At 35.2% G+C, this 26,925-nt stretch overlaps 1 protein-coding gene across 7 annotated transcripts in view; it reads right to left on the bottom strand.

The window, feature by feature from the left end:
- The window catches only part of ATP2B1 (ATPase plasma membrane Ca2+ transporting 1), a 139,271-nt gene that overhangs the window by 13,354 nt on the left and 98,992 nt on the right, over nt 1–26,925 (bottom strand). For 6 of the 7 annotated variants that reach the window (XM_070409612.1, XM_070409610.1, XM_070409611.1 and 3 more), the window contains 12 exons: nt 26,354–26,515; nt 24,706–24,920; nt 22,587–22,829; nt 20,973–21,214; nt 17,868–18,105; nt 12,468–12,647; nt 11,758–11,845; nt 11,307–11,413; nt 5,543–5,734; nt 5,096–5,309; nt 4,415–4,626; nt 376–483 (listed from right to left, as the gene is read on the bottom strand). In XM_070409612.1, the coding sequence (XP_070265713.1) occupies nt 376–483; nt 4,415–4,626; nt 5,096–5,309; nt 5,543–5,734; nt 11,307–11,413; nt 11,758–11,845; nt 12,468–12,647; nt 17,868–18,105; nt 20,973–21,214; nt 22,587–22,829; nt 24,706–24,920; nt 26,354–26,515 (2,201 nt within the window). The remainder of the gene's footprint in view (nt 1–375; nt 484–4,414; nt 4,627–5,095; nt 5,310–5,542; nt 5,735–11,306; nt 11,414–11,757; nt 11,846–12,467; nt 12,648–17,867; nt 18,106–20,972; nt 21,215–22,586; nt 22,830–24,705; nt 24,921–26,353; nt 26,516–26,925) is intronic. The other variant, XM_070409614.1, reaches the window with a different exon arrangement.

Consider the following 26,925-nt stretch of genomic DNA (forward strand, 5'->3'; position numbering starts at 1 on the left):
CATAATATTTTATATTTTTGTACAAATATTTATTCTAAAAATGCAAAAATAAGTCATAGAGCAAAAGATACAGATATTAGAATCCTACAAATGCATTATAATAATACTGTTGTAAAACTTGTTCTAAAAAACAAGTTAAAAAACGATGTCAGAAATTTAAATAGTGTTTTATTATACAGGCGTAATTGTAATAAACAGCAAGTGACAAATTAAAGCAAATGTTAGATTTAAAAAAACCACATCCCTGAATGCCCTTTTTGTCCTAGAATGGTAACTACTTAGAATCAAGTACAGAACTGCTTAAAGAAAATACATACTAAAAATTAAAAAAAAAAAATCACTTAGGGTTTGAACAAGAAATGATGATGTTTTTACCTGGCCCCAGAGTAACGTTCCCATTCCTAGGAATACTGACCATAGCCACTGTTCTATTGAAAGTTCTGAACAACTGAAAGGTTTTCCACCAAACTGCACAATTATTATCTGGAGGAATAATCAAGAGTAAGTTTATTTAAATCTTTTACATTTCACAATTCAGATACTTCAAAAATCACCCTAATTTGTGTCCTCTAAAATTTAAGCTAAACAACCATTATTCTGTTGGCGACATGTATAATATTCACAGCTGAATATAAGACAAATAAAATAAAGTAAAATCCCTTTGTCCAAAATTTTAAATGCAGGTATTATTTCCTGCTTAAATTATGCTTACTAAAAATTAAAGAAAAATAATTCTCATGATAAAAAAGATAACTTTATACTGATTTTCAATATAATCTCAATAAACTACATTCTTCTGTATTTAGTACAACTCTAAATAATTTATGCCTTTCCATAAGAGATAGTACTTTTGTAGAGAAGACTGTATGGAAAAATGAACATAATATTCAATCTTTTTTACTTTCCTTCTAATTGCTATTCACTCCTGGTTAATAGTTAGATATTAGGACAAATATATGGACTGTTAGAGAAGAAAAGCAAGTTGCAAGTTCTATGAAATATGTGCTAACACAGGTGGTATACCCTCAGAAATTTGCTTTCCCTTATAAAAATTCCAATGATCTGCATAAATAAAATTTATTATTACAGTGATTATGTTTCCCTACTTATTTTAAAGAACCTAAAACAATGTATATAGGAATATTAAGAGTTAAGCAACATTATTCACCCTCTTTTTGATATGGCAGTTAGTAGCTGCCAAATATTGGTATTAAAAAGAATCATTTTGGTATTAACAGTTTTTAAACTTTATTTTTGAGAGCTATGAAATCTAGTCTTTGTAGCTGTACTTTATTCCAAACTCAAGTGATATGTACTGGTCAGTTCTACTGTTCTTAAAGTCAAGATTATTTGTATCCTTGTACAAACAGATTCCCAACTGTGTTTTTTTTAGTAGCCCAACCAGTTGATTATAAATGATTTGGCAATTTTGCCTGGATTTTAAGAGAGATATCTATAATAGTTTTCTCTTGTGTACCACAAAAATGAGCATAGAAAAAAACTCCACATTTCTTTGTGTTTTTTCAATTTAAAAAAGAATTTAAACAGTACCCTTTTTTTAGTATAATGAGGCATGTGAAAAGGATATTAAGATGTTGGGGAAACAAATGATCAATATGTTTAGTTATGTGGCATAAGAAAATAATAATCTTTTATTTTAGAGTTGAAAGAAATAAAATTGTCTAATTAATAGTGGAATTTACTTCTAAAAATAAGTTTCCATATTCTTTAATATACTGCTTAGATGGACTACTACTGATTGTGTATTTCACTGTACTGAAGCACTTCCTAAATGTATGCTAAGGGAATCTAGCATTAGGTGTTGCCTTCTAAATTTAGAAGGGGCTGGATTATACAAAGTTCAACCGGTTTCTTGACTGAAGCATTTTCCAAAGCCTTTGAACTGTTAATTTAAAAAAAGAAAAGAAAAGCAACAGCTCAAATTTGAGTGTTTTCTTGCAAACACCAAGCTCAGAGCTTCAAGGGCAATATCTCTCTTAAAGCTTTAGTTAGTTCTATGACATGACCTAATTAATATTAATGTCCCCATTTCACAGACAAAGAAATCATAGCTTGTTGAGGTCACACAACTACTGAGGCAGCACTCTGCTGTGGCCCCAGAACTGATGGACCCCTGTGTTCATCTCATAAGCGTTATGAGCATAAGCATAAGCATTAAGAATCTCCAAGAGGTAAGCAGAACAGGCAATATTTCCTAACCTTATTGAGATAAGAACAACTCAAAAGATTAGTGTTTCATAGAACATACTTTGAAAACACTGGGTTTTGTGTCAATTACTACCAAGTAGAAAATAAACTAAAAATATTTACAGAGTTAAGGATTATTATGTACTTCATGATCTGTCAAAAAAAAAAAAAGTAAAAATAAGAATCAGCTGGTAAATAAGAGACAAATTAACTTAAATATAATTTACTAGAGGCCCAGTGCACAAATTCGTGCAAGGGTGGGGTCCAGCTGGCCCACCCTGATCAAGCTGATGGGGCCAGGCCAGCCAGGGGAGGGACTGTGGGCAGTTTGTTGGCTGGCCGGCCCCGCCTCCTGGTTGAACTCCCAGTTCAGGGTACAATATGTATATTAGCTTTTTATTGTATATGATGATAAGGTGAAGTCCTTTAGGTACCTCAGATCTACAATCAAGATTTTGGCTATTCTATGTACATTAAGATTCATGTTTCCTACTCAGCTTACAGTCTACAAAGTGCTATTCAGAGTGCTAATCCATGACAAGAGGATAAGGAACACACACTAGAGTTTAAATCAATGCCCTATTTGCACAGTGCTGCTGCCGCTACTACTACTAAAAATAACACCCCTCCCTTCCCTGCAACACCACAAAAAACAAAAAACAAAACTCTCATCTGAAATACACTGTGTGAGTAGTGAAGTTGTTCATTTGTATTCTGGCCCGTGCTCCTCATCTCACTGTGGACTTTCAATGAAGTGGCTGTGGACCGGTGGCTGGCCCACAGACCACACTGAGTAGCACTGGCACATTTACAAGGCACTAAGAGTGACACCTTACATGAACTGTTTGAGGCATATCAACCTTTGTCAGGATTTGCTTGATACAGAGATATAGGCAGTTAAATTTTTGTAATTCCTGTATTTTAATAAATCTAATTTTGTAGCAAGTAAATGCTAAAACTTTAGCATGTTATGAACAATGACTTTTGTAAAATCTAAATATTTCATAAACGATGTAACAAGTAGGCATCATCTCTCCTAAAACTTATAGAAACTGAAAGCTAACAGAAATAGGTTTTACAGAAATAATTAAGTTGAGGGTTTTCGTTTCAGTATCCATAGTGCACAAGGTATAGGCTGAATAAAATGCATAAAAAGCTCACTTTTTAATTTGAAATCTTACTGCATTTACTGACTTCCTGGTGTAATTATGTACCATTCATTTACCTGTTCTGATCCCAGATCCAACTATACAATCATTTACACAAAAGAATACCACAAAATACAAGATGATATAAAAACATAGCTATATTACATGGTGATATAAAATCACCATATGCAAAATCATCATTAGTTTTGTTCTTAGAATGATTTCTGAAAAATGGGGAAATTTTCAGAACTTCCTATTCATTCCCAATTGCACTCCTCACAACCCATTCTCCACTATCTCTTCTGCCTTTTTTTGACATTACAAAATGAAATATTGACATGTCCAACTCAGAATGCAGCCATTCATATTCACATGGAATCTAAACATTCACTTTAAACCTTTTATTATTTTAACATATAATTTTTTTTTTGAATATATTTTATTGAATTTTTACAGAGAGGAAGGGAGAGAGATAGAGAGTTAGAAACATCGATGAGAGAGAAACATCAATCAACTGCCTCCTGCACATCTCCCACTGGGGATGTGCCGGCAACCCAGGTACATGCCCTTGACCGGAATCGAACCTGGGACCCTTGAGTCCGCAGGCTGACGCTCTATCCACTGAGCCAAACCGGTTTCGGCTTAACATATAATTTAAACTATAGAAATAAACTGCTATTATTTGCTAGAAGCAATTAAGCAAGCCTAAAAGTAAACTATAAAATTTACCTTAAATAGTATCAAAATAATAAGAGTTTTGATAGTAATGTTATAGAATGAAACAATCAGAATTAGACTGTGAGATATCACAACCACAGAACCCATAGTGCAATTAAAGTAGCATTAGCTTAAATTAACATACTCTTCTCATATGTAGAATTTCAGGAAAGGGCAATTTTTCACTTGAGTTATGATATTTAAAACTTGTTAAATGTCATCAAAGTAATACACAGAAGCCCCACACATTACAGTCAAGTAATTTCTGGAACAAGCCACCTGTTTACCTAATATCTCCCACATAATAATCAAATTTGAAACTATCTTTTCCAATTACCCACCTGTACCACAAAAGTGCCTAAAACAATTGTGCAGAAGATGATATTATTAAAGATTCCTTCAAACACATTTCTTTCACCATGAATTTTCCGGGCATTTATTTCGTTGAAAAGTTGCATCAGCACAAATGTATTAAAAACAATAGTGTAATGTTCCGAAGGAGGTGCATGCAAAGGAGCATTTCTTCCACTATCAATATCAAAAAACTTTTCTCCTGAAAGAATGAAAGATTATTATTTTGTAATTGTCATACAAAATCATTTAACATTTTCAAGGAGGTACGCAACAATAAAACCTAGCCAGACCTTTATTTGATGCCCAAATGACAGCATAGAAAGAGTTGGAAGGGATCTGGGATTATCTAATTCTCTCTCGTGTTTTATAGATGAGCAAACTGAAGGCCCCAAAAACTATTATGACATACGACAGATCACCTACCTAAGTTAGTGGCAGAGTCAGGACAAGCAATCAGGGCTCCTTTTACTCCCACCCCACTATCTCTCATACTGCTCCCATCTTCCCCCCGCCAATGTACTAAGCATACATTGATAAAGAGGAGAAATTAAAGGTAAATGAGGAGTCAAAGAGAGCACAACTTATGTTCTTGAAAAACTGGTAACAAATAATCATCTGAAATATTAGCTTAGAAACAACTGAAGCTTTATCAGGCATTGAATTCTTACCAGCAAACAAGAGTGTAAAGACTACTACCAGTTGATAGAATGCATGACCCAAAATGTTCTTCATCATCGTGCGTGAGATGAGAGGTTTATTTCTACCATAAGGTTTCCGAAGCAGGAGAGATTCAGTGGGGGGTTCAGTTGCCAGAGCCAGGGAAGCGAGCGTATCCATTATGAGATTTACCCACAGCATCTGCACAGCTTTAAGTGGTGAATCCTAGAAAAGACAGATTTCCTGATAGACATTCACAACTATTCAGGGACTCAGCAATTCTCAGGAAGCATTTTGTATTTAAAAACTTAAAGAACAGAACTGGATTGCACTTTTATAGTCATTAACCTAAAATATTAAGCTTCAACCTATTTAAATATTCAAGTACTTTTAAAGGTATGTTATACACATATTTGCTTTAAAATAAGCAAGCTTTAATGAAGAAATTGTCCACCTACTTGAGTAATACAGGCGCCTGTGAAAGCAACAATCACTGCTACGACATTAACAGTAAGCTGGAACTGAAGGAATTTTGAGATGCTGTCATAGACATTTCGTCCCCACATAACTGCTTTAACAATACTTGTAAAGTTATCATCTGTGAGAATGATATCAGACGCTTCTTTAGCTACATCAGTTCCAGCGATGCCCTATTAAAAAAAAATTCCACAGATCAGACTAAAGGTTTAAAATACAATTTTTAATATTCAAAAGGATAATATTCAATTGATCAACTACAAACCACCATTGTACTTAATAATTACTGACTCATATTTACTATAAAAGAAGGTAACATAGTTATTCTAAGATACCATCTCTCAGAAATTCGATCGTAGGAGAAATCAAAAATAAAAAAGGTTTGAAAATAAAGTTTAAATTGGGTTTAAAAAAGAGGAATGGACACAAGCATTACTCCAGTTCCTTCCAAAAGTCACACACAAAAAATATATTTAAAAATAAAAACTCAAAGACAAAATTAGTGGGAAAGAAGATACTGCAAGAGAATCTTAACACATTGCGCATCACGAGAATTCTTACTTCATATTACATAGTGTTTTACAAAGTATCATACTTTAAAATGTTTTTTGTACTTGTTCAATAGAAACTTATCTGGCCACTGGGTAAAGCTAGCAATAAAACCACCAGTCCGCTCAAGAGTTTGAAAAGCAGATAGCCAAATATTAAGTAACATTAGCAGACCTCCAGAAAACTGAATCCAAAGCCAACAGTAGGGAAAGCAGAGACATAGCTGGGTTTTTTTTACACCACAGACCTCTTCTATATAAGCTGAGGACTTGGCAGCACAGGTAGAACTGGCAGTAAGGGTGAAGGTATGATTAAAAAATAGGAGGATTTATCGAAAGTCTACCGAAGACACCGAAGAAGTACTTAGATGGTCCAAACTAAGAACAATAATGTCCATCGGCCCTAGCTGGTTTGGCTCAGTGGATATAGAGGGTCAGCCTGCGAACTGAAGGGTCCCAGGTTCGATTCCGATCAAGGGCACATGCCTGGGTTGTGGGCTCGATCCCCAGAAGGGGGCGTGCAGGAGGCAGCCGATCCATGATTCTCTCTCATCACTGACGTTTCTATCTCTCTCCCTTCCTCTATGAAATCAATAAAAATATTATTTAAAAAAATAATGTCCATCAATGGTAGGATGGCATGGATCAATGCCATGAATTAAAAAAAAGAGAACTATATACTATCTACAACAACACAGATGAACCTCACAAGCATAATAACACAGGAAGCTGGACTCAATATGATTCTTCTGTACAAAGTTCAAAAACAGATTAAAGTAACCTTCAGAATACTGATTATCTTTGCAGAGAGACAGGGCAATCATTAGAAGTGAGTGTGGTTGAGATGCCTGGGGTATAGGTAATACTCTATTCCTTGCCTTGCATAGTTCAGGTTTGATAATCTAGTCAGTTGTGTACTTATGACTCAGGCACTTTTCTGTATGTGTGCTATATGTTAATAACAAAGTGATAAGAAAGCTAGATCCTCAGAGCCCCTTCCCAAGTCCACACAACCAGGCAATTTGCCACTCCCTCTGATATGGCAAAAAAACTGCCTGCTAATTTACAGAGAATGTCTGGACTGAAGGGTACCAAGCACTGTTGAGTACAGGGTGTTATACTGAAGGAAAAAAAAAAAAAAAGGGAGCCCGGCTGGTGTGGCTCAGTTGGTTGAATGTTGTCCCATGCACCAGGAGGTTGCAGGTTCGATTCCCAGTCAGGGCACATGCCCAGGATGCTGGCTTGATCCCTAATAGGGGGAGTGCAGGAGGCAGCCCATCAATGAATGTTTTTTTCTCTCTCTCCCTCTCCCTTTCTCTCTCTGATATAAATAAAAACATTTTTTTTTAAAGGGACCGGATTTAAGAGTACCTGTGTTTAATGAATGCTGAGACTTTTACCTTTCCTTCTCTACCTGTTTCCCAGGATACCAGTATTCAGGACTGCTTTCTAGGCAGCAGATTTGAAGACTCTTTTCTGGGAAATCTGATCATCTTAAGAGAAAGACCTAAAAATACTGCAATTCAAGGTACCCTAAGAAGTGAAATGACTAAGCCAGATCCCTTTACAGAGAAGCTTCTGGTTGACAAATCCCACCTAAAGGCCCAAGACTTTCCAGCTTTTCAACTTTACGCTAGCAAAGCACTAACCTGAAAGACAGAGACTAAACTAAAAGGAAAGTGGAGACAGAGTCTACAGAGACAAACTCATTAAAAAAAAATTAAATGTTTAGAAAGCTAAAAGGCACATCAATGAGATAAAAACAGGATGTTAAGATGAGAACAAAAACTCCGAGATCCAAAAACAACTCTTGAAAATTAAATATGACTCATAAATGAAAAATAAGTTGAGGAAATAGCCCTGGAAATATAGCAAGACAACAAAGGTATGGTAAACAGGAAAAAAAAAGACACAAAAACAAGATAAAATGTCCAAGAAGTAAAAAAAAAAAATCAGGGGAATAGTGCGCAAAGAAGGAACAGGTGTCAGGGAGAAGTTGGTGATGAATCAGTGTTAAATACATAGAAAACCTAAGCAAAAATAAATAAAACGAAAAACAAAGTGAATGAAAAAGACAACTTACAGGAATAAAAAAGAGTTGTACAAGGAAATAAAAGGAACTATATTTATCTATCCAAAATTATAATTCTGATAACAGAATGACAGGGTAGGTAGTGTGCATGAATGTGTACTGGGGTGGATGTTGTGTGTGTGTGTCTGTGTATGTGTGCATGTGGAAGTGCTAACTCCTGTTACTTAATGAAAAGGCAATAGCAAATGCTTTATGTTAAAAAAATAAATCAAAAAGCACTATAATCATGTCATTTCGATATATGAAGGCAAACAGTTAAAATAGTTGGTTTTCTTTAGTGAAAACAATGAGACTAGATGAACTGTTATGTGGTAGGAGACTTAGGTAATTGATTTTTTAAATGCTATGCATATATTGTTTTAATAAACACAAAAACAAAGTTTAAGTCAAGCTTTTCTTGAAATATTCAATGAAAGAACAATTTTAATTTAAAATTTTAATCTCTAGCTCCTAATCTGAATATTTTTACCTTTAATGTGCAACATATTTAACACATCTAAGCCCAAGAGGTTTCCCTGCCTCTAATCATTCTCCTGTCTTTTACAAATGCAAATCTCATCACTTCTTTGTTCAGAATCCTTCAAAATTTCCAGTTATTAAAATAGTCATGGGGATGTAAATGGCAGCAGAGGGAATATAGTTAAAAACATTGTAATAAGCATGTACAAGTCAGATGGTAATAGACTTATGGGGAGAATCACTTTGTAAGGTATATAAATGTCTGATCACTATGTTGTACACCTGACACTAATATAATATTGTATGTCAACTGTAATTGAAGAATAAACTAAGAAAAACTAGTTCCATAATAAAAAATTTTGGGAAACTTTTCATCAAACAAACAAAAAAAGATAAACAGCTTTTTTATGAGCTTCTGTGAGCTGTTTGCTAACATGCAGTGTGTCTCCAAACTAATTTTATTCCATCAGATGTTGCCTGGGAAAGAACAAATTCCTTATCTTCCTATTTCAAGGCCCTCATCAGGTAGGACCACCAGTCAATCCTGTTTCACATCCCATTTCCCCCACACCAAACCCTCTTCTATCTATGTTAAAACCACAGTCATGAGCTGCATAAAAGTGTTTTGGTCAATGACCACATATATGTAATGCTGGTCCCCTAAAATTATAAGGGCGCTGAAAAACTTCTATTGCCTTGTGACACTGTAGCTGCTATAATGTCATATGCACACGTTACTCACAAATTGGTGGTGATGCTGGTGTAAACAAACCTGTGGGGCCAGTTGTATAAAAGGATAGCACACACATTTACATACAGTACAGAATACTCTATAATGATAATGGCGTGTTACTGCTTTATGTATTTACTAAAACAGACTTTTTATCGTTATTTTAGAGTGTACTGTTTCTACTTACAAAAAAAAACCACTTTGCTATAAAACATATGTCATGTTACTCAGCAGCCTCATCCATCTCATGTTGGCCATGTCTCTTGACTACATCATTTTCTCCTGTTCTTGATTTAATCTCCTGTTGTTTTGTACAGTAACATGCTGTACAGGTTTGTACCTTGGGAGCAAGAGGCTATACCATCCAGCCTCGGTGTGTAGTAGGCTATGCCATCTAGGTTTGTGTAGGTGCCTGTGATGTTCACACAATGACAAAATGGCCTAACAACACATTCACAGACAGAATGTATCCATTTTCCACCTTGCTCACTCCTTTTGAAAGGCTGCCACTGTGGTGGTGGTTTAGCCTCAAAATATCAGGACAAATTTTTCAAATAAACACTGGTATACATAAATATTCTCTTATCTGAAACCTCTGGGACCAAACTGTATTTCAAAATTCAACCTTTTATATCTTAAAAAGATAATGAGACACATAACTTCTATCACAAATTCTCCAAGAGGGTGTCAGCACCCTACAAAACATATTAATATCTCTACAACGGCTCCAAATATTCATATTAAGATATGAACACTCTCACATCAGGTCAGGATAAAGGTTTGTAGTCAAATGAGTCTGATGCAAATTTAGGAAAACAATGTCAGTTTTTAGATTTTTGGATTTGAGAATTATTATTATGGACCTGTATTGTCCAAAAATAAAATAAAACTAAATTAAAATAAAATACTTAAATTTTCTATGGCACTGAGAGTGCAAAGATTCATTTCAACACTAAAAACTGGGAGTAACAGATTCAAAGATGTAACAACTTAATTTCAATCATTAAAAATTTATGTAGCATATGTATTTAATGATGTCCATGTTATAGTACATGCTTTACCAATACTACGGCTACAAGCACCAAAGCACCAGTACAAGATAATAATCCAGTGCTTTAAATAATCAAATCTAAACTGAGAATTTGTGTGCATATATGCTTAACCCATGGACACAGACAGTAGGGTGGTGAAGGCCTGGGTGGGGGGTGAGGGCGGGTTAGAAGGGATCAATGGGGAAAAAAGGGGACATATGTAATACTTTCAACAATAAAGATTTAATTAAAAAAAAACACAAAGAAAATTAAAAAAGATTACATATAATATAAAATGACAAATACTCTTTTCTATTTTTATATAAGCACTTGCAAATTTTTATTTTTAAAACTTAAAAGACTGATACAAAATGAAAACCATGAGATATATTTTGTTTGTCAATTGAACATTTTAAGTTCATATATAAGTGGGGGAAGTAGGAAAGGGTAAAGGGGGGGATATATGGTGATGGAAGGAGACTTAACTTGAACACTCAATTACTCTAAAGAGACATTTGTAGTTACATGGAAGATTCTCAATTATTTTGTTTTTTTACCTTTAATATATATAACTGTTCTGAGCTTGTCTCCTACTGAATGGGATTGTTGCAAGATTCAGATGAAATGACAGACACTAAAATGCTTTATAGAGTATAAGGTAAATGTATGATCTTATTACAATTGTTCAAAAGGAGTCATCCTCCACCCAGAGTTCACTGCATTAGTGTATAAACTAATTATATTTATAAATCAATTTAGACTATATAGTATTCTTCACACTAATCTTGAGAGACAATATCTAAAATCAATTGACATTTAGTAAAAAACAGCAAAACAAACAAAAAACCCAGCCAGTAAATAACACCTGAATAGGTAAGCTCCTACCATTGCAAATCCAACATCAGCTTTTTTCAGTGCCGGACCATCATTTGTACCATCACCGGTTACCGCTACAACCTGGCGTTGGTCTGAGACTGTGCTGTCAATTATGCCTAAAATAAAAGTAAATATTTGGGCTGTAAAAACATTCCCTTTAATTAAAAAGGTGATTCTGCAGAATATCCGGAGGAGTCAATTTTACAGACTCAAGGTTAAAAATAAATAACTAAGCAAACATAAGAAATGGAAACTGCTGAGATATTGGGCGAGGAACAACTCCACAAACAAAGGTTACATTAGGAGCAATATCCTGTTTTAATCACTGAAAATTAACACATTCACCTAAGGTGTCAAAAAGAAACATATTTAGATTTTATTGGAAAAGATGATATTCATGATTCAACCCAATACTCATCATCTATTACTATTTCAGGAAACTGAAATAAGATCTACTTACCTTTAACCAGTGTATGTTTGTCAGTAGGAGATGATCTTGCAAGTACTCGAAGCTTTGGCCAAATCTTGTCTATCCGCTCTTGCTCAATCTATAAATTATTGTCAAAGTTAAAATAAACTCAAATCTAGTTTCATAATCCCAAATTAGTGATCTACGATATGTATCAGTGGTTCTCAAAGTGTGGTTAACAGACTAGCAGCACCAGCAATTCCTGGGAACTTGTTAGAAATGCAAATGCTTGAGGAAGGCCCCGGGTTAACTTATTAAATACTCTGGGGTGGGGCCTACCCATCAATTTGTTTTTAAAAGGTTTCCAAGTAACTCTGAGGCCTACTCACGCTTGAGAAGTACTGCCATATATATAAAATCAAATTTTTAAAATCTCCCCACTGCCTATGAAAATGGAAGCTCCTTAAATTAGCATGAAAAGTTCAGAGACTTTGGGGACCCTTAAGATATATTTCATATCAACCTTTCCAAACTCATCTCCTATTACTCACTTACACTATTGCATTTCTGAAATTGGCCTAAACTTAAGAAAAATAAGTGCTCACAAATTTGTGCCTTTCCCTAACATGCCTGTGTTTTGCTTGATTAGGTGCTGGCTGCATTTACTCATACTTAATGTCTAACATAGTGCATATTCAATATGCATTTGTTGAATGGAATTTCTAATACATTAAAAACACTTAAAAAATCAAAACCCGTACCTCTCCTTTTTCATTTCGTATTCTTCTGTTGAAATCTTTACCTTCTATACATAGGAAATCTTCTCCAGGGTGTAAAATACCACATTTGCTGGCAATGGCCCGAGCAGTATTAATATTATCACCAGTGACCATCCGCACAGTAATTCCAGCCTTCTGACATTTCTTTATTGCATCTGGCACCTGGTTTACATGGAAAGAAGAAATCCATATTACAAAAGAAAATCAGTATTTCCAGAGGGAAAAAATCCCCACTGAACAAATATGCATTACCTCATAGTCCCATAAATGATAACTTTAATTCATTTCAATATTCAGTATTTCTTGAATTATTCCCAATAATCTCTTCATTCCTCTTCTACTGCCAGTCCTAGTTCAGGCTTCTTTTTCAGTTGTCAGTCAACTTAACCTGTTTGCATTATTTATTTACTAAAGGTTTTTATAAGCACCTTTCTCCCTGGCAACCATTAGGCAATTCTTCTCTGGATGGCTTCCTACCTTTCTGGTTTTACTGTCCATACAACACCAGAGTAAATGTTGAGGTTCTTTAGAATTATGGGTAGCTCACCTACTCTCAGATCTTCAACGGCCAACTGTGTGCTAGTAACTTTCAAATCTATATCTTTCCATCTCATTTTGAGAGCTGGAGTCATAGTTTCACAAGAAAAGTGGGCATCAAACTCTGGGTGTCCAAATTTTGTTTTCTAAATCTATTATCTAACAGAAACCTAAGGGTCGTCTGACCTCTTCCATCTCCCTTACCCTATATACCTTGATGGGCTATTGATTTTATCTTGTCCCCACTACTTGTTGCTTAAGCTATTGCACCAGCTTTTTAAGTCATATCCCTGTCTTTATGTTTGTTACTCCTTTAAAACATGGCATACTTGACAGAAGAGTTCTTTTTCTAATCCATTTTCTTATAAATATTTGACTCTCCTACTGTTGTATTATAAACCATAAAGTTCTCAGTATAACAGAGTTTTACACTTGAACCTCAGAATACTTTTCTAACTTTATGTAAAATATTTCTCTATTATATATAACTTGATAGATGACTGGTCTACATACTATTTATGTGCCTGTTTCTGCAATTCCCTGCTCTTCTCTAACCAGAAAATGCATGCTGATCCTACCAGAGCACAGGTTGAAAACGCAAATGCAGTTAACATAAAAGAAGGCCATAGAGGTTAACATAAAGAGGAAAACACTCTGAAAGTGACAAGCTCTGAGATGAATACCCAATAAAGCTACTCAGCTCTAGTCTAATTTTACCATGGGGAAAGGAGTGCTCAATGTCGACAGAACCTACACTTTCAAGAAAAAGCAAAAACCCAGACTTGTGTGTGCTCTTTCAATATTTAATGTTTTTTTTTTTTAAATATATTTTATTGATTTTTTACAGAGAGGAAAGGAGAGAGATAGAGAGTCAGAAACATCGATGAGAGAGAAACATCGATCAGCTGCCTCCTGCACATCCCCTGGGGATGTGCCCGCAGCCCAGGTACATGCCCTTGACCGGAATCGAACCTGGGACCTTTCAGTACGCAGGCCGACGCTCTATCCACTGAGCCAAACCGGTTTCGGCAAATATTTAATGTTTTAAACACACATGCGACTAAAGGCTTAATTTTGCCTGTAAGCTGTTTATGACTTCTATTGTAAATACAATTTAAGTGTGATATCTCTGGGAGCTTTCATGGCCTACTCAGACAGACCTGTACCATACAGACCTCCATTATAGCTCATTACATCATACTATAGTTACTTGTTTACCTAAGTTTTCAGCAAATCAATGAGCTTCTTGAGGATAGAACCCTTACCTTCTCATGCTTGGATCACCAATGCCCAGTACAATGCCTTTCATTCATTTAACAAATAAGTGCCTGGCATATAAAAAGAGCATAGTATTTGTTGAACTACTGAATTCAACAACTGTGAAAACATTCATCCTTGAGTATTTTTCAAGGAGGAGCATATCCTAAACAGGGTACCATTATGTCTTAAAACATGTGTAATTTAATTACTCGCAACATAAGTGAATCTCTAAGTTTAAGGATTTACAATATAAAGTATATCCCTCCATTCAATCAACTCTAAGTCATTCAAATCATTGGCGAGAAACATCATTTACACCCACTTTTAATATTTACTGAAAGCCAGGCAGTATGCTGGGTGCTGGTGACACAGAGGTGGGTGAAAGGACAGAGCCTGCCCAGATGATTAAAAAATAAATAAACCAGTACTGGTCTGCTATATAAATGTAATATATACCCTAATATCCCACTTGAAATAAAATGTAACCCAAATTTGTCCAACTAAGCACCCAGTGATCCAGGGTTATCCTGAGATCACTTGGAATAGGGGAACAATTAATAAGAGAAAGAAACTGGTCTCAAGTTAAAACTATGTGGCACATAATATTTAAGAATGGCAAACTAACGTTTATTAATTGCCCACTAACCACCAAATACTTCCAGTTAAAATTTAAACTACCTCCACTTTTACAGATAAGAAACTGAAGAGAGGCTAAGTACCTTGTTCAAGTACCTATGCATATGCAATGAATTTCTCCTAGATATCTAATTAATCCAGATTCTCTACATGAGAACTGCATAGTGCAGAATACTAAGAGAAAGCTGTTTCACATTACACTGCCTCTTTTAGTGTAGTAGTACCCATCCGATTTTGTAATACTGAAAAAATTAAGTGCCACTTACATATTTAAAAAAGATAAAACTCTCCATTAACCTCAATGCCAAGAACACAATAGTAATACTTTTTCCAAAAGGAAATCAGTTGTAGACATTCTGATTTAATATTATATTTAGATAAGATTTAAGCCATAAGTCAATGTATAAAATTTTGAATGGTTTTGCTTTGACCAAAGGTTGGCAAAAATTATCTACTTTGCCCGACTGTCGTGGCTCAGTGGTAGACTCTGAACCAGGAGGTCACGGTTCAATTCCTGGTTGGGGCACAGGCCTGGGTTGTGGGCTCGATCCCGTGTGGGGCATGCAGGAGACAGCCAATCAATGATTCTCTCTCATCATTGATGTTTCTGTATCTCTCTCGCTCTCAGAAATGAAAAAAAATTTTTTTTAAGAAGTATCCCCTTTGGTGTTTTATAAGCATTCGAAACTCCTAAACCCCAAACTGAATTTATCTTGAGCTCTAAACATGCTTCTTCTTCTGATTCTCTTATTACCATCTCAGACCGACCCAGATATGTAAGTGAGACTGATTCCCCCACTTCTAGAAGATATCTAATTGTGGAGACATGGCAGTTTTAAATCCTCTTTAGCTACACACTTTCCTCAGAGATCTCCTTTAACCTCAAATGCGAATGCTTCAGCCTTGACCACTTTCAGGCTCCTAGGTCCAAATGCCTACTTGACATTTATTCTGATGTTTCAGACATCTCAACAAAGTTAAAACAGAATATCCAAACCCAGCCTACTCATTCCTATTGGTCCCACCCCGCTTTCCTTTGAAATCACCCCTTTCTTCCTTCTCCTTGGCCACATCTGTGGTTCTAAACTATGATCATCTCTTGACTGGAATTACTGCAATGATCTCACCGGCTTCCCTGCTTCTACCCCTCTTTACTTCCAGCTCATTTCTTACCCAGTACCCTAAACAGTATTTTAACATGAATCATGTCATTTCTAGCCAGAATTTCTTTAATTTTAGAATAAAATTCAGAACTCTTATTGCCCAGAAATGCCAGAGATAATCTCATCGGGCCCTTCTTGTCCAGTTAGCCACACTGACCTGCTTTCCATCTTTGAAATAAACACTGTCTCATCTTCAGGTCTCTGCATATTTCGATCCATTTGCCTGAATACTCTTCTTGCAGCTATCTACATGCTGGCTCACGTTCAGCCATCAGATCTCAGCTCAGATGTCATATCCTCAGAGATTGCTAATGTGGCCTCTTTGTTGCCTTATTTCATCACCCTGTTCTTATTTGCCCTTTATAGCTTTTATCACATGTGTATTTGTCTTACTAATGTCACTCCTCCCTCCCCACCCCGACATCCAGAATGTGAGGCCTAGGAGGGCAGGGACCAAGTCTCACAGAATGTATTTTCACTTGGCATATCTATAATTTTGTCTGTTTGGTTATCTCACTTTTCTAGAAGTTTCCTGGTTAGTGCAGTATTTCTAGTTCTAAAAGAGTGCCTAGAAAAAAAGAAAAGAGTGGCTGGTACTACACACTGGGGGTTGAATCAATTAGTTCATGGTGAACAAAAGCTGTATCTGCTTTCACTCACATTGCTTCTTTGCTCAGAATGTGCTTACTGCTCTCTCTCTTGGTTTAGCTTAATACCTCCTCATCCTTTAAGACTCAGATCAGGTAATTAACCTGTAGGAAGTTTTACTTGACCATTCCAGTGCTTAATATAGCATAGTGGTCTTTTTAAGCATATGTTTTAGACAGAGTCAGGACTTAAATACACTAGCTCTACGTTGTAAAGGCTACCTCTACATATCTTAACTTTTTTTAGCCTGTCAATTGAGAGTAGCAATAAATCACAGAAGCGAACAAGAAAAGAAATAATACATGCAAAGCACTTGGCATAGTATCTGGCACACAGTAAGAACTCAAAATATGCTTTTACACTAAGTTAAGGGCTCATGGTCTGTGCTCATGTAACATGTTATCTGTATATCTAACAATGTACTAACATCCTGGATTATAATTATCATATGTTTGTCCACCCCCACTCAGAAAGTGACTTCTTTAAGGCCAGAGGTCAGATCTCAAAAATTTTTATGTCACTAGTTCCCCAGTATAGAGCCTGGATACATTAGTTGCTCAATAAACTTAAAATAAAAAGATAATAAAGAAGAAAAGCTAAGTCTAGAGTTACATGCTATCCAATATGGTAGATAGCAAAATGCTTTAATTTAAATCAAGTAAAATAAAAAATTCAGGTTTTCGGTTGTATCACCCACATTTGAGAACTCGGTAGTCACATATGGCCAGTGGCTACTGTACTGAACAATATATAGAACATTTTTATCATCAAAGAGTTCAACTGTCAACTGAACAGTGCTAGTCTAGAGACTAAAAACAACTTAATGGTATCTGTTTTTTTAATTTAATATAAATGGAAAAACCTACTTAGTTGAAGGCACTATGCTAGGTTATAATGCTATAAACACAGCATCTCAAAGAGAAGCTGTCTAAACTATAAATAGTAAAAAAACAAACAAGGAGATAAACTATAAATAGCATTGCATCACAAGCACTATTATTTCACTTATCTTGGATTCACAGAGAAAAAGTAAGATCATCAGCACTGAGAGGTTTGCTAGGAAACTGATTATAGTTAGTGCCCAGGTCCTCTACAGGTAAGAGATTCTGCACATGCAGAACACAGAATGTTTCACCACCTCCGGTCTCACTGGATCTTCAATCCCCACAACAGCAATGCATGTAAGGCCGGTGACAATATCATTTTCATTATCCCAGTCTGGTTCTGGTTCTCCTGCTGGGAAATCTCTGAATGCAAGACATATGGTTCTCAAGCCTTCTGATGCCATCGGTTCAATCACAGTTTTTATAATATCATCACGGTCCCTTGGTCTGAATACTTTTGCCTCACCATTAGCACTCAAGATTTTGAAACACCTAAAAGGAAATGTTGAATCCAAACATAAATAATTAACAGAAATAATTACGAATGGCATTTAAAGTGAACTGGAAGGGCTAGAAATCATGGGATCTGATAGCTGAAATTCAGAGAATTCCATTATGTTGTATTTTTACAGATTAAATCATATTCACTTTTCACTCTCCCCTTTATAAAACAGTTCCAATTTTTATAGCTTTCTGTTGATAGCTCTCCACTTTATCAGTTACTCTAGATATTACCTAAACCTTCTCTCTTGGAAATACAAAGCTTTTAAATTTTCACAAAGAACCCCTAGTAGCAGAGAAGAATAAACTATGCACCTACCCATTTTGCTACAGAGTTAGACATTAATAATGATTAACACAAAATTGACAAATATTTTCTTTTTTTAAAGTAAAAAGCTAAGTTCAATCAACCCCTTACCTGAGGCCTTGTTTCATCACCTATACTGTTTTAACCATGAAAGAAAAAACAAAACAAAAAACTTACTATTAAAATAAGCATTCTATTTGAATGAGAGAAATAATGCCAAAATAGTTTTATTGCCAATGACACTAGCCACAACCTTTTAATTATGTGGTATATCAGTTACACTGTGGACTTCCCTATTTAAAGTTTATTTTCACACAGCCTCTCTATGCTCCTCTCCCTGTGATGCTACCTCCTCCTGCTTCTAGGCAGGTGACTCCCAAATCTACATTTTCCGTTTTGTTTTCCTAAGCTCTCCATCACTGCTGAAGAGTCCCACTCAGAAGTTGTACTGGTACCTTAATCTTACTGCATGGAAGACTAAAAGCTGCCTCCTCACTGCCCATCTAACAGACATCAAGAGTACCCCAGTAAGTTCAATGTACATCAAGTCCCAAACTAACATCATCAACAGGTTCTGTGACTTTAAGTGAAATGATGAATTAAGGAAACCAATTTTACCACAGGCTAATAGATACAAACCAAGATTAAATTCCTATGGCATCTCATCAACATTCTAACAAATGTTGTTGAATGAAACAATGTTATTTGAAGAGCTGCTATAAATCTAAAATATCACCTGAGTACTTTTTCCTTATCTATATACATTACTTCGATAGCGCTACATATTTATTCTCTGAACTATCTTTTGAATGGTGTCTCTTCTTTCTCTTCCTCCTGTTAGTGACTTCTGGCTTTTACTCTGAGCTAGAGCTATTTATTGTAACAGTCTTTTGATAACTGTTCTAGCCCCTTCTCTCCTCCCCAACCCATCTTATTTCCTGCCGTAAGAATTATCTTCAACCATAGCTTTGATCATCCCGCTATATCATGAAAAAAATACTCCAGTCCCATTATTTGACCTTACTTAACTAAGTTTTTATTTATTTTTTCTTTATTGATTAAGGTATTACATATGTGTCCCCATCCCCCCATTGCCACCCCACCTTATCTAAGCTTTAATTGCTCAGCCTAATGTTTAAGAGCCTCTACAACGAAATGTAAATATCACTTGGAAATAGTTACTGTATACTTATTATATATCAGACTCCATGCTATGTTTAAATGCATTTTTTTTTTTTTACTGTTACAGAGTTGATAGTTTTCACCCTCATTTTCAGTGGAGAAAAATGAAAGCTAAGGAAAAAATTTGCCTAAAATCCCAAAGCCAGTGAGTTCCAGGAAAGCATCAAAGCCTGATTGTTTCTTGATTTTAAAAATCTGCCCTGTACCTTGTATCTCCTACCCAGCAAGCCATGGATGCAATTTTCTAAACTTCACACTGAAATCAGATAACCAAGCTTACTGTGAAGGGAGAAGAAAGCTCTAGGTGGCCTGTGTGCCACAACAGCCCATGTCTTCTCAGATGAACTATATACTAGCCATCCCCCTGCATACAGCCTGCATACCCAACTCTTTTCCTCAGATATGGATTCCTTTCATCTTGATGCACTTATTTCATACCCAAACCTATCTCAAATGCTTCATCCTTCATAGTAAAATCTTTCATCTTAAAACTTTACACATCTGTCATAGGCTGCCTTATCATTAATTTTATACTTGTCCCTTAAGCCTAGAGACCATAATCTGTCAAGTATTGATTAAGATAACACATATTATAGTCCATTTAAAAGCAAATTAGAAGTACAATATTCTAAGTGTTGTAATTTCAAATGAGTTCTATATTTCCAAAATTGCTTGTAATTTTTTAAAAGTTCTCTACTGTAATTAAAGGAACCCAAATAATTTTAATACTTGTAATAGCACATAAACATTGGAGAAATTATAAACATTTAATATTAAAATTGAAGCTACCTGTCTGTATTAGGACAGTAAAAGAGAAAGATTATCATTCAAAATGATAGAAGATACTTAAATATGACACCACAGCAGCATAAATAGGATAAAACCTCATTCTGATATAAAAGGAAAATTCTCAAGACCTAGTTTTAATGCTTTGCTATTTTAAAAACTAATCTAAAATTCATTCATCACATTTTCGAGTCTACTGTCTACAAGGCAGTGTTGAATATAAAAACTTCAGTTTTTCTTTATAGGAGGCATATTTTCCATGATCCTATATAACAATGAAATCAACATGTCTAAAAACAAGTATCAAGATTTACTTTATTAAATCTACCAGATTGGATGTAATTGAATGTAATGGGCTTATTTCCCCTGTAGCAAAACACTAAGAAATAAAAGAAACTGGAGTATAGAAATGGCAGAATACCATGGGCTAATATCAGGATACCATTAAAATATACTAAAAGCTCTGAGGTGCCATCAAATGCTCCATATTCACAAAAAGAAAATAGCAACAGTAACAACACAGTAGGTATTTCATAAAGCAACTGTAGTTAGCAATTTATTCATCTCAGCACTTTACTCTTACTTTTTCAGAATTATCTCAGATGCACCCTTGCTGAATATTCGATAACTTCCATCAGAATTTTTCAGGACAGTACTCATGGACTTCCTAACAGAATTGAAGGTGTAGACTTTGTACAGTGATTCTTCTGGTATTTCATTTCTAACATCCTGATAATCCCGTTTTAAATCCAAAAGAAATCCCAACAAGGCACATTCAGTTTTATTACCAACATGACGAGGTAATCCACCCTCTTTCTCTGGGGGCTATAAGAGAAAAAGGTTTAGACGCTAGCTAGTATCATCTTGTTTCTCTATGACAATTTAATATATTACACATAAATCAAAATACAACATTTTAAAACAAAATTACATAGGAAACTTCTATTGATATAGGCATTTCAGAGAGGGACACAGAATGATGAGGCAGAAAGGAGTTCTGGGATGAGAATGACATGGATTCCAATCTCAGCCCTGACAGTTACTAGCTATGGGAACTTTTTGCACGCTACCCAATGGTTGTAGCCCTTGGCTTCAGCATCTGAAAAACAGGAGCACTTATGATGCAAGAATTAAATAAGTCATGGTTCCTGACATGGGTAATGGGGCTTAACTTTAATTTCTCTCATTTTCTCTTCCTGTTTTCACTCAACATTTATATTAAATAATTCAAAATTAGATCTACTTTACAATTTTTATGGCTTAAAACAAAAGTTTATGTGTTAAAATAAAGCACTATTGCCTTAAATGTATATAAAAGCTTTATTTTTTCGTAGTATTTTCACAAGTTTTACCTCATATAATCATCACAGAAATATTAAGGGCAGATGTGACTGTCTTTACTTAATAATTAAAGAAAGCAAGGCTCAGACTTTCTGCCAGTAAAAGGCAAAGTCAGATCTAGAACCAAGATCTCTATTAACTTCCAATCCAATAATCAATTGGTGCATTTTTCACTGAACAACTTGCAGTATTAATTTTGTTCATGGTTTTCATACATAAATCACTAGAACACATATCAAGTGAAATAATTTCATGCTTTATGTTATAAATAAGACTTTTAAAACTTATAAAGTTAAAAAAAACTTAAAAAGTTGAAAGTATTTTACTCTAAGGTAGTGCAAGTCTGGAATTACTTTATTGAGTTAGTTACTAAAGGTCAAGCATCACCTTCCAAAAAAGAACATATAGCATGCATAAGAAAACATTATTTTAAATTGTAATCTGGCTTCAAAATTTTCTCTAGAAAACTGTGAGTTGACTTTCTATAAAAGTCTTTTTATTTTTATCTACAAAAATAAAACAGCCTAGTCTTTCAAAAAATGAGCTTAATAAGAATTTAAAATTAAGGACTTGTTCTGGTTATAAGGCTTAAGAGTGTCTAAATACAGGAAATTCAAAATAGAGGAGGAGAAAGTTACAGGTAAACAAAATGTGTATTTTGACCAATAGCTCTTACTTGCAACACAAATTGTATCAAAGGAACTTATATACATTATATGGATATATGCCTTTTAAAAACAACACAATTCAGTTCTTCAATTTATATATATAGTAAAGGTAGGTCTGAAGATCTATATACAATCTAACTACAAATAAAAAAATCAATTTTCATGCATAATTTATTAAAGAAACCTACCAGTATTTTTGATGTATAAGCACAATTCACTGAAATTCCTGTTACAAGATAAGACAAGATATTTGGTGGAATAGCTTCCGGCTCAGGGACCTTTTTGTAATGCTTTTCATTTATATAAGCTTGAACAACTGTCATTCTGTTCATTGTCAATGTTCCTGTTTTATCTGAGCAAATGGCTGTGGCATTTCCCATGGTTTCACAAGCATCCAGATGCCTTACTAAGTTATTATCTTTCATCATTTTCTACGGTGACAAAAAAAATTTTAGGTAAGCTACATATAAAACCAATAGCCTCATTACATTAAAATCATAAACTGCTTTAAAATCAGAATGAAAATTCCCAACTATATACATATACACAATATAAACCAATAATTTAATACTGGAGGATTTTAGTACATTTGACCTATCCAAATAAGCTTTCTTATGTTTCAATAATTTGACCACTGCATAATATAATCTAGTAAATGAAACAGATACCGGCACCCATCTGCAGATCACATCAACTCTACACTGCTTCCAAAAGCTTCTGCGAAGGGTCCTCACATTACAAGAGCATTGATAACCTGTTCTCTATGTACAGATGTACTTAGAGCAGTGTCAGCGTATATTACATTTAAGGATTAAGTCTCTTTATAAAGTAGAAGTGACAAGATTTTTGTATCAATCACCAAGGAAAATGTAGCTTGTATCAACTGAAATACATAGGTTGTGGGCTGCAGGATTTTTTTTTTTTTTTTGAGTTAACATACCAAAAACAGAATGAGTCAATTTTAACTTTTCCATATGCTGACACACTTGATATACTCACTCTTTGGATCCTCTCTTTAATTTACAAGAACAAAAAAGATGGTTTCTAAAAAATTAAAAATTTTCATAGTAGCCCCAAAAGGCATTTAAGTTAAAATACTTGATATTAATTCTCAAAATATATGTGGAATGAATTAAAAATAACAGAGTTTTTAAACTACTACTATGCAAGATATGGCAAAAAAAAAAGTGATTCCTTGAAGAAATAAATATGGGGAACAAAGATGTGTACCTCCCATATTACTTGTGATTCAAATTAATATTAAAGATTAAAAGAATGAAGTTCTTGCCTGTCCTGAGTGGCTCAGTGGTTGAGTGTCAACCTATGAACCAGGAGGTCACCCTTTGATTCCCGGTCAGGGCACATGTCCAGGTTGTGGGCTTGATCCCCAATAAGGGCGTGCAGGAGGCAGCTAATCAATGATTCTCTCTCATCACTGATGGTCCTCTCTCTCCCTCCCTCCCCTTCCTTTCTGAAATCAATACAAAAATATTAAAAATAAAAAAGAATAAAGGTCTTTCTACAGTAAAGAAAATGTGTTCGATTTTGCAAAGCACTAACAGAGGATCCATAAAGACTACATCTTAGTGAAAGGAACAAGTGAAGGCTAGACTATGAAGTAACGGGAGTAGAAGAATGGAAACAAGGAGGCTTTAGAACAGAGGTGGGGAACCTTTTTCTGCCAACAGCCATTTGGATACCTTATAACACCATTTGTGGGCCATACAAAATTATCAACTTAAAAATTAGCCTGCTATATTTGGTCAACATTTAATTGACTCACCCCTAATGCCCTGGCAGGGTCAGACCAAATGATTTCACAGCCCTTGGGCTGGACATTCCTCATCCTTGCTTTAGAAGGTTGGACTGGAGTGAACCCTTTCTTTGCTTTTATACCACAGTAAAAGACATTCTTAATCTTACAATGAGAAAAAGGAGGGAACATGACTTGACAACATAAATACTATACAATGAAAATTAAGCTACAAGTCTGCCTAGCAGAGTTGTGCTCAGTTTTGTGGTAAGGCTGTCCTCTACGGTAGCGGTTGCCAAGGTAGCGGACCACTAGTGGTCCGTGAGGTCCGAAAGGTTGGCGACCACCGCTCCAAGGAATGTACAGGTCTCTATGTACTGGGATCCTCAACTGGGGGAAAAGGATGGAATCAATGACAGCATTTCTAAAGCAAACAAGTGTAAATTTATGAAATTCTCTTCCTTTCAGAATGAAAAACAAGAATAATCAGACGTGCATTTCCACCCCAGCTGGTACTTTAAACTTAGTACATCTCCTTAACCATTTCTACTTACCTTGACTGAGTAAGCCAATGAGATAGTGACTGCAAGTGGAAGACCTTCTGGCACAGCTACCACTAAAACTGTAACTCCAATAATGAAGAACTTCACAAAATATTGTATGTAAATCGGTGTGCACTCAGCAAGCCATTGTCTCTTCTGAACCCAGAATGTATCAATTACAAAATATAACACTAGAATGATAACTGTGATGGCAGACATCAACAAACCTTTCAGTATACAAAGAAAAGAAAAATGTAATTATTTAAATATTCCAGACACTATCCATTGTCAGTTACAAACTGGCCACTGGAAGAATTACAGCTGGTTTGGTAATACTTATTTTAATTTCTTTGGGAAATTGTTAACATCCTTTTTTGCCCTTGACATTGTCATATTTAATTTTTGCTTCCAAGTGTAGTCTTGTCCCTAGGAGAACTGGGAGAAATTGTTTAGGATTGTTTCCTAGAGTTAACTGTATCCTCTTTGTTCTTCTACTAAAGCTGAGACAAAATAATAGGCACTGATAAGAAAATACCAAAAACTTAGCATAAGCTGGTGCTTTATATATTGGGAACTTACCTGTTGCTGAAAGACAATCCAATAAGAATCTGATGAATGAGAAGACGTGAAATTAAATATTCAACCCTATCTTTTTAATTAAAAAAATTATCTGAATCATTATCTTTAGTCTATCCTTATTACTTCATTAACTTAGAAAAACAAGAGTTAATCATGTAGTATGAATCATTTACCTCTCTATTTTGTGGGTTATTTAGCCCCATCTAAATGAATATTAAAAAATAAGGTAAGTCCACATATCTGGGTTTAATAACCCAAGTCAATGCTTACTAAAAACCATCACTATCTTAAAATTCACCCGTATCCCCAACACTATGGAGTCAGTATTATCAGTTGCCTTATTTATTAAAAGAAGCATATATTTGTATTAGATAATAAACTTCTTGAGGACAAAAGCAAAAACATAACTTTTCCTAACACATTCCTAGGAAGTAATAAAATAATGTAATTTACCTGATTTAATAAAATGTGCCAATTCACAAAGCTGATACCACTGGAGGACATGCTCTGTTTGCTTTTTATTTTTCAATAGAGTGGTTCTCTCAACATGTGTTTTCTAGTGATGGCAACAGTTGAGTAATTTCAGCCTCAGCAGAATGATGAACTACTCCATGTAATGAACTAAACTATAACTTCTAGAAAAACATACACCTAAATTTTTCATAAATAGTAAAAAGATGAAAAAAATGTGTGATAGAAATTTCTTTTAAATAAAATATAGTTGGGTAATGTGCCTGGAGTAACCTCACTGCTAGCCCTTCTCCATTGTTCCCAGAAATTCAGAGATGAGAGCATGGGCTTGTGAACTAGCAGACTTATGCGCTAATCTACCCACGTATTAGCTAGCTGACAGAGGACGTGGGCTCTATGTAATGCAGGGACAATAGCCTCGAAGCAATGAAGAGGATCGTCAATAACTCAGAAGACCTGGTACACTGTGGATAAAACTGAAAATATTTTTAACTCCCCCTCCAGCCACAAAGCAATGATTTTCCAGCCTTAAGTATGTCAAAAGATGATTTGTAAGCAGGAAGTTAGTGTATTTTAAAATGAACACCTTACTTTCCTTTATGTATCATACCTGCTTTGCCAATCTGAACAGCCAGCTTTGTAAGTTTCCCTTGTAAAACAGATTTTTCTTTTTTTGGCAAATTTGATTTCTTTTTGTCTTTTTCATCACCATCTCCACCATCTTCACTCTTCAAAGGCTGCATTTCCATGGCTGCACCATCCTGGGCTTTTGCTGCATTTAAGAGAAAATGTAATTTCAGTACATTTTAAAGGCACATATAACTTGACATTTTTTTTTTTTTAAATATATTTTATTGATTTTTTACAGAGAGGAAGGGAGAGAGATAGAGAGTTAGAAACATCGATGGGAGAGAAACATCGACCAGCTGCCTCCTGCACATCTCCCACGGGGGATGTGCCCGCAACCCAGGTACATGCCCTTGACCGGATTCGAACCCGGGACCTTTCAGTCCGCAAGCCGACGCTCTATCCACTGAGCCAAACCGGTTTTGGCCAACTTGACATTTTGAAGCAAGTTTTGATAAAAATCAGTTTTCTTTTAGAAACTAGGAAAGATTTAAACATTCAGCTTTGTGTGTGCTCATGTTGTATGGTATGTCTTACCCAGAGAAAAATAAGACA

This window comes from Myotis yumanensis, unplaced genomic scaffold (genome assembly GCF_028538775.1).
Source record: "Myotis yumanensis isolate MYYU_CA2020_CCGP unplaced genomic scaffold, mMyoYum1.0.hap1 SCAF_3, whole genome shotgun sequence".
In the NCBI taxonomy this organism is placed as follows: Eukaryota; Metazoa; Chordata; class Mammalia; order Chiroptera; family Vespertilionidae; genus Myotis; species Myotis yumanensis.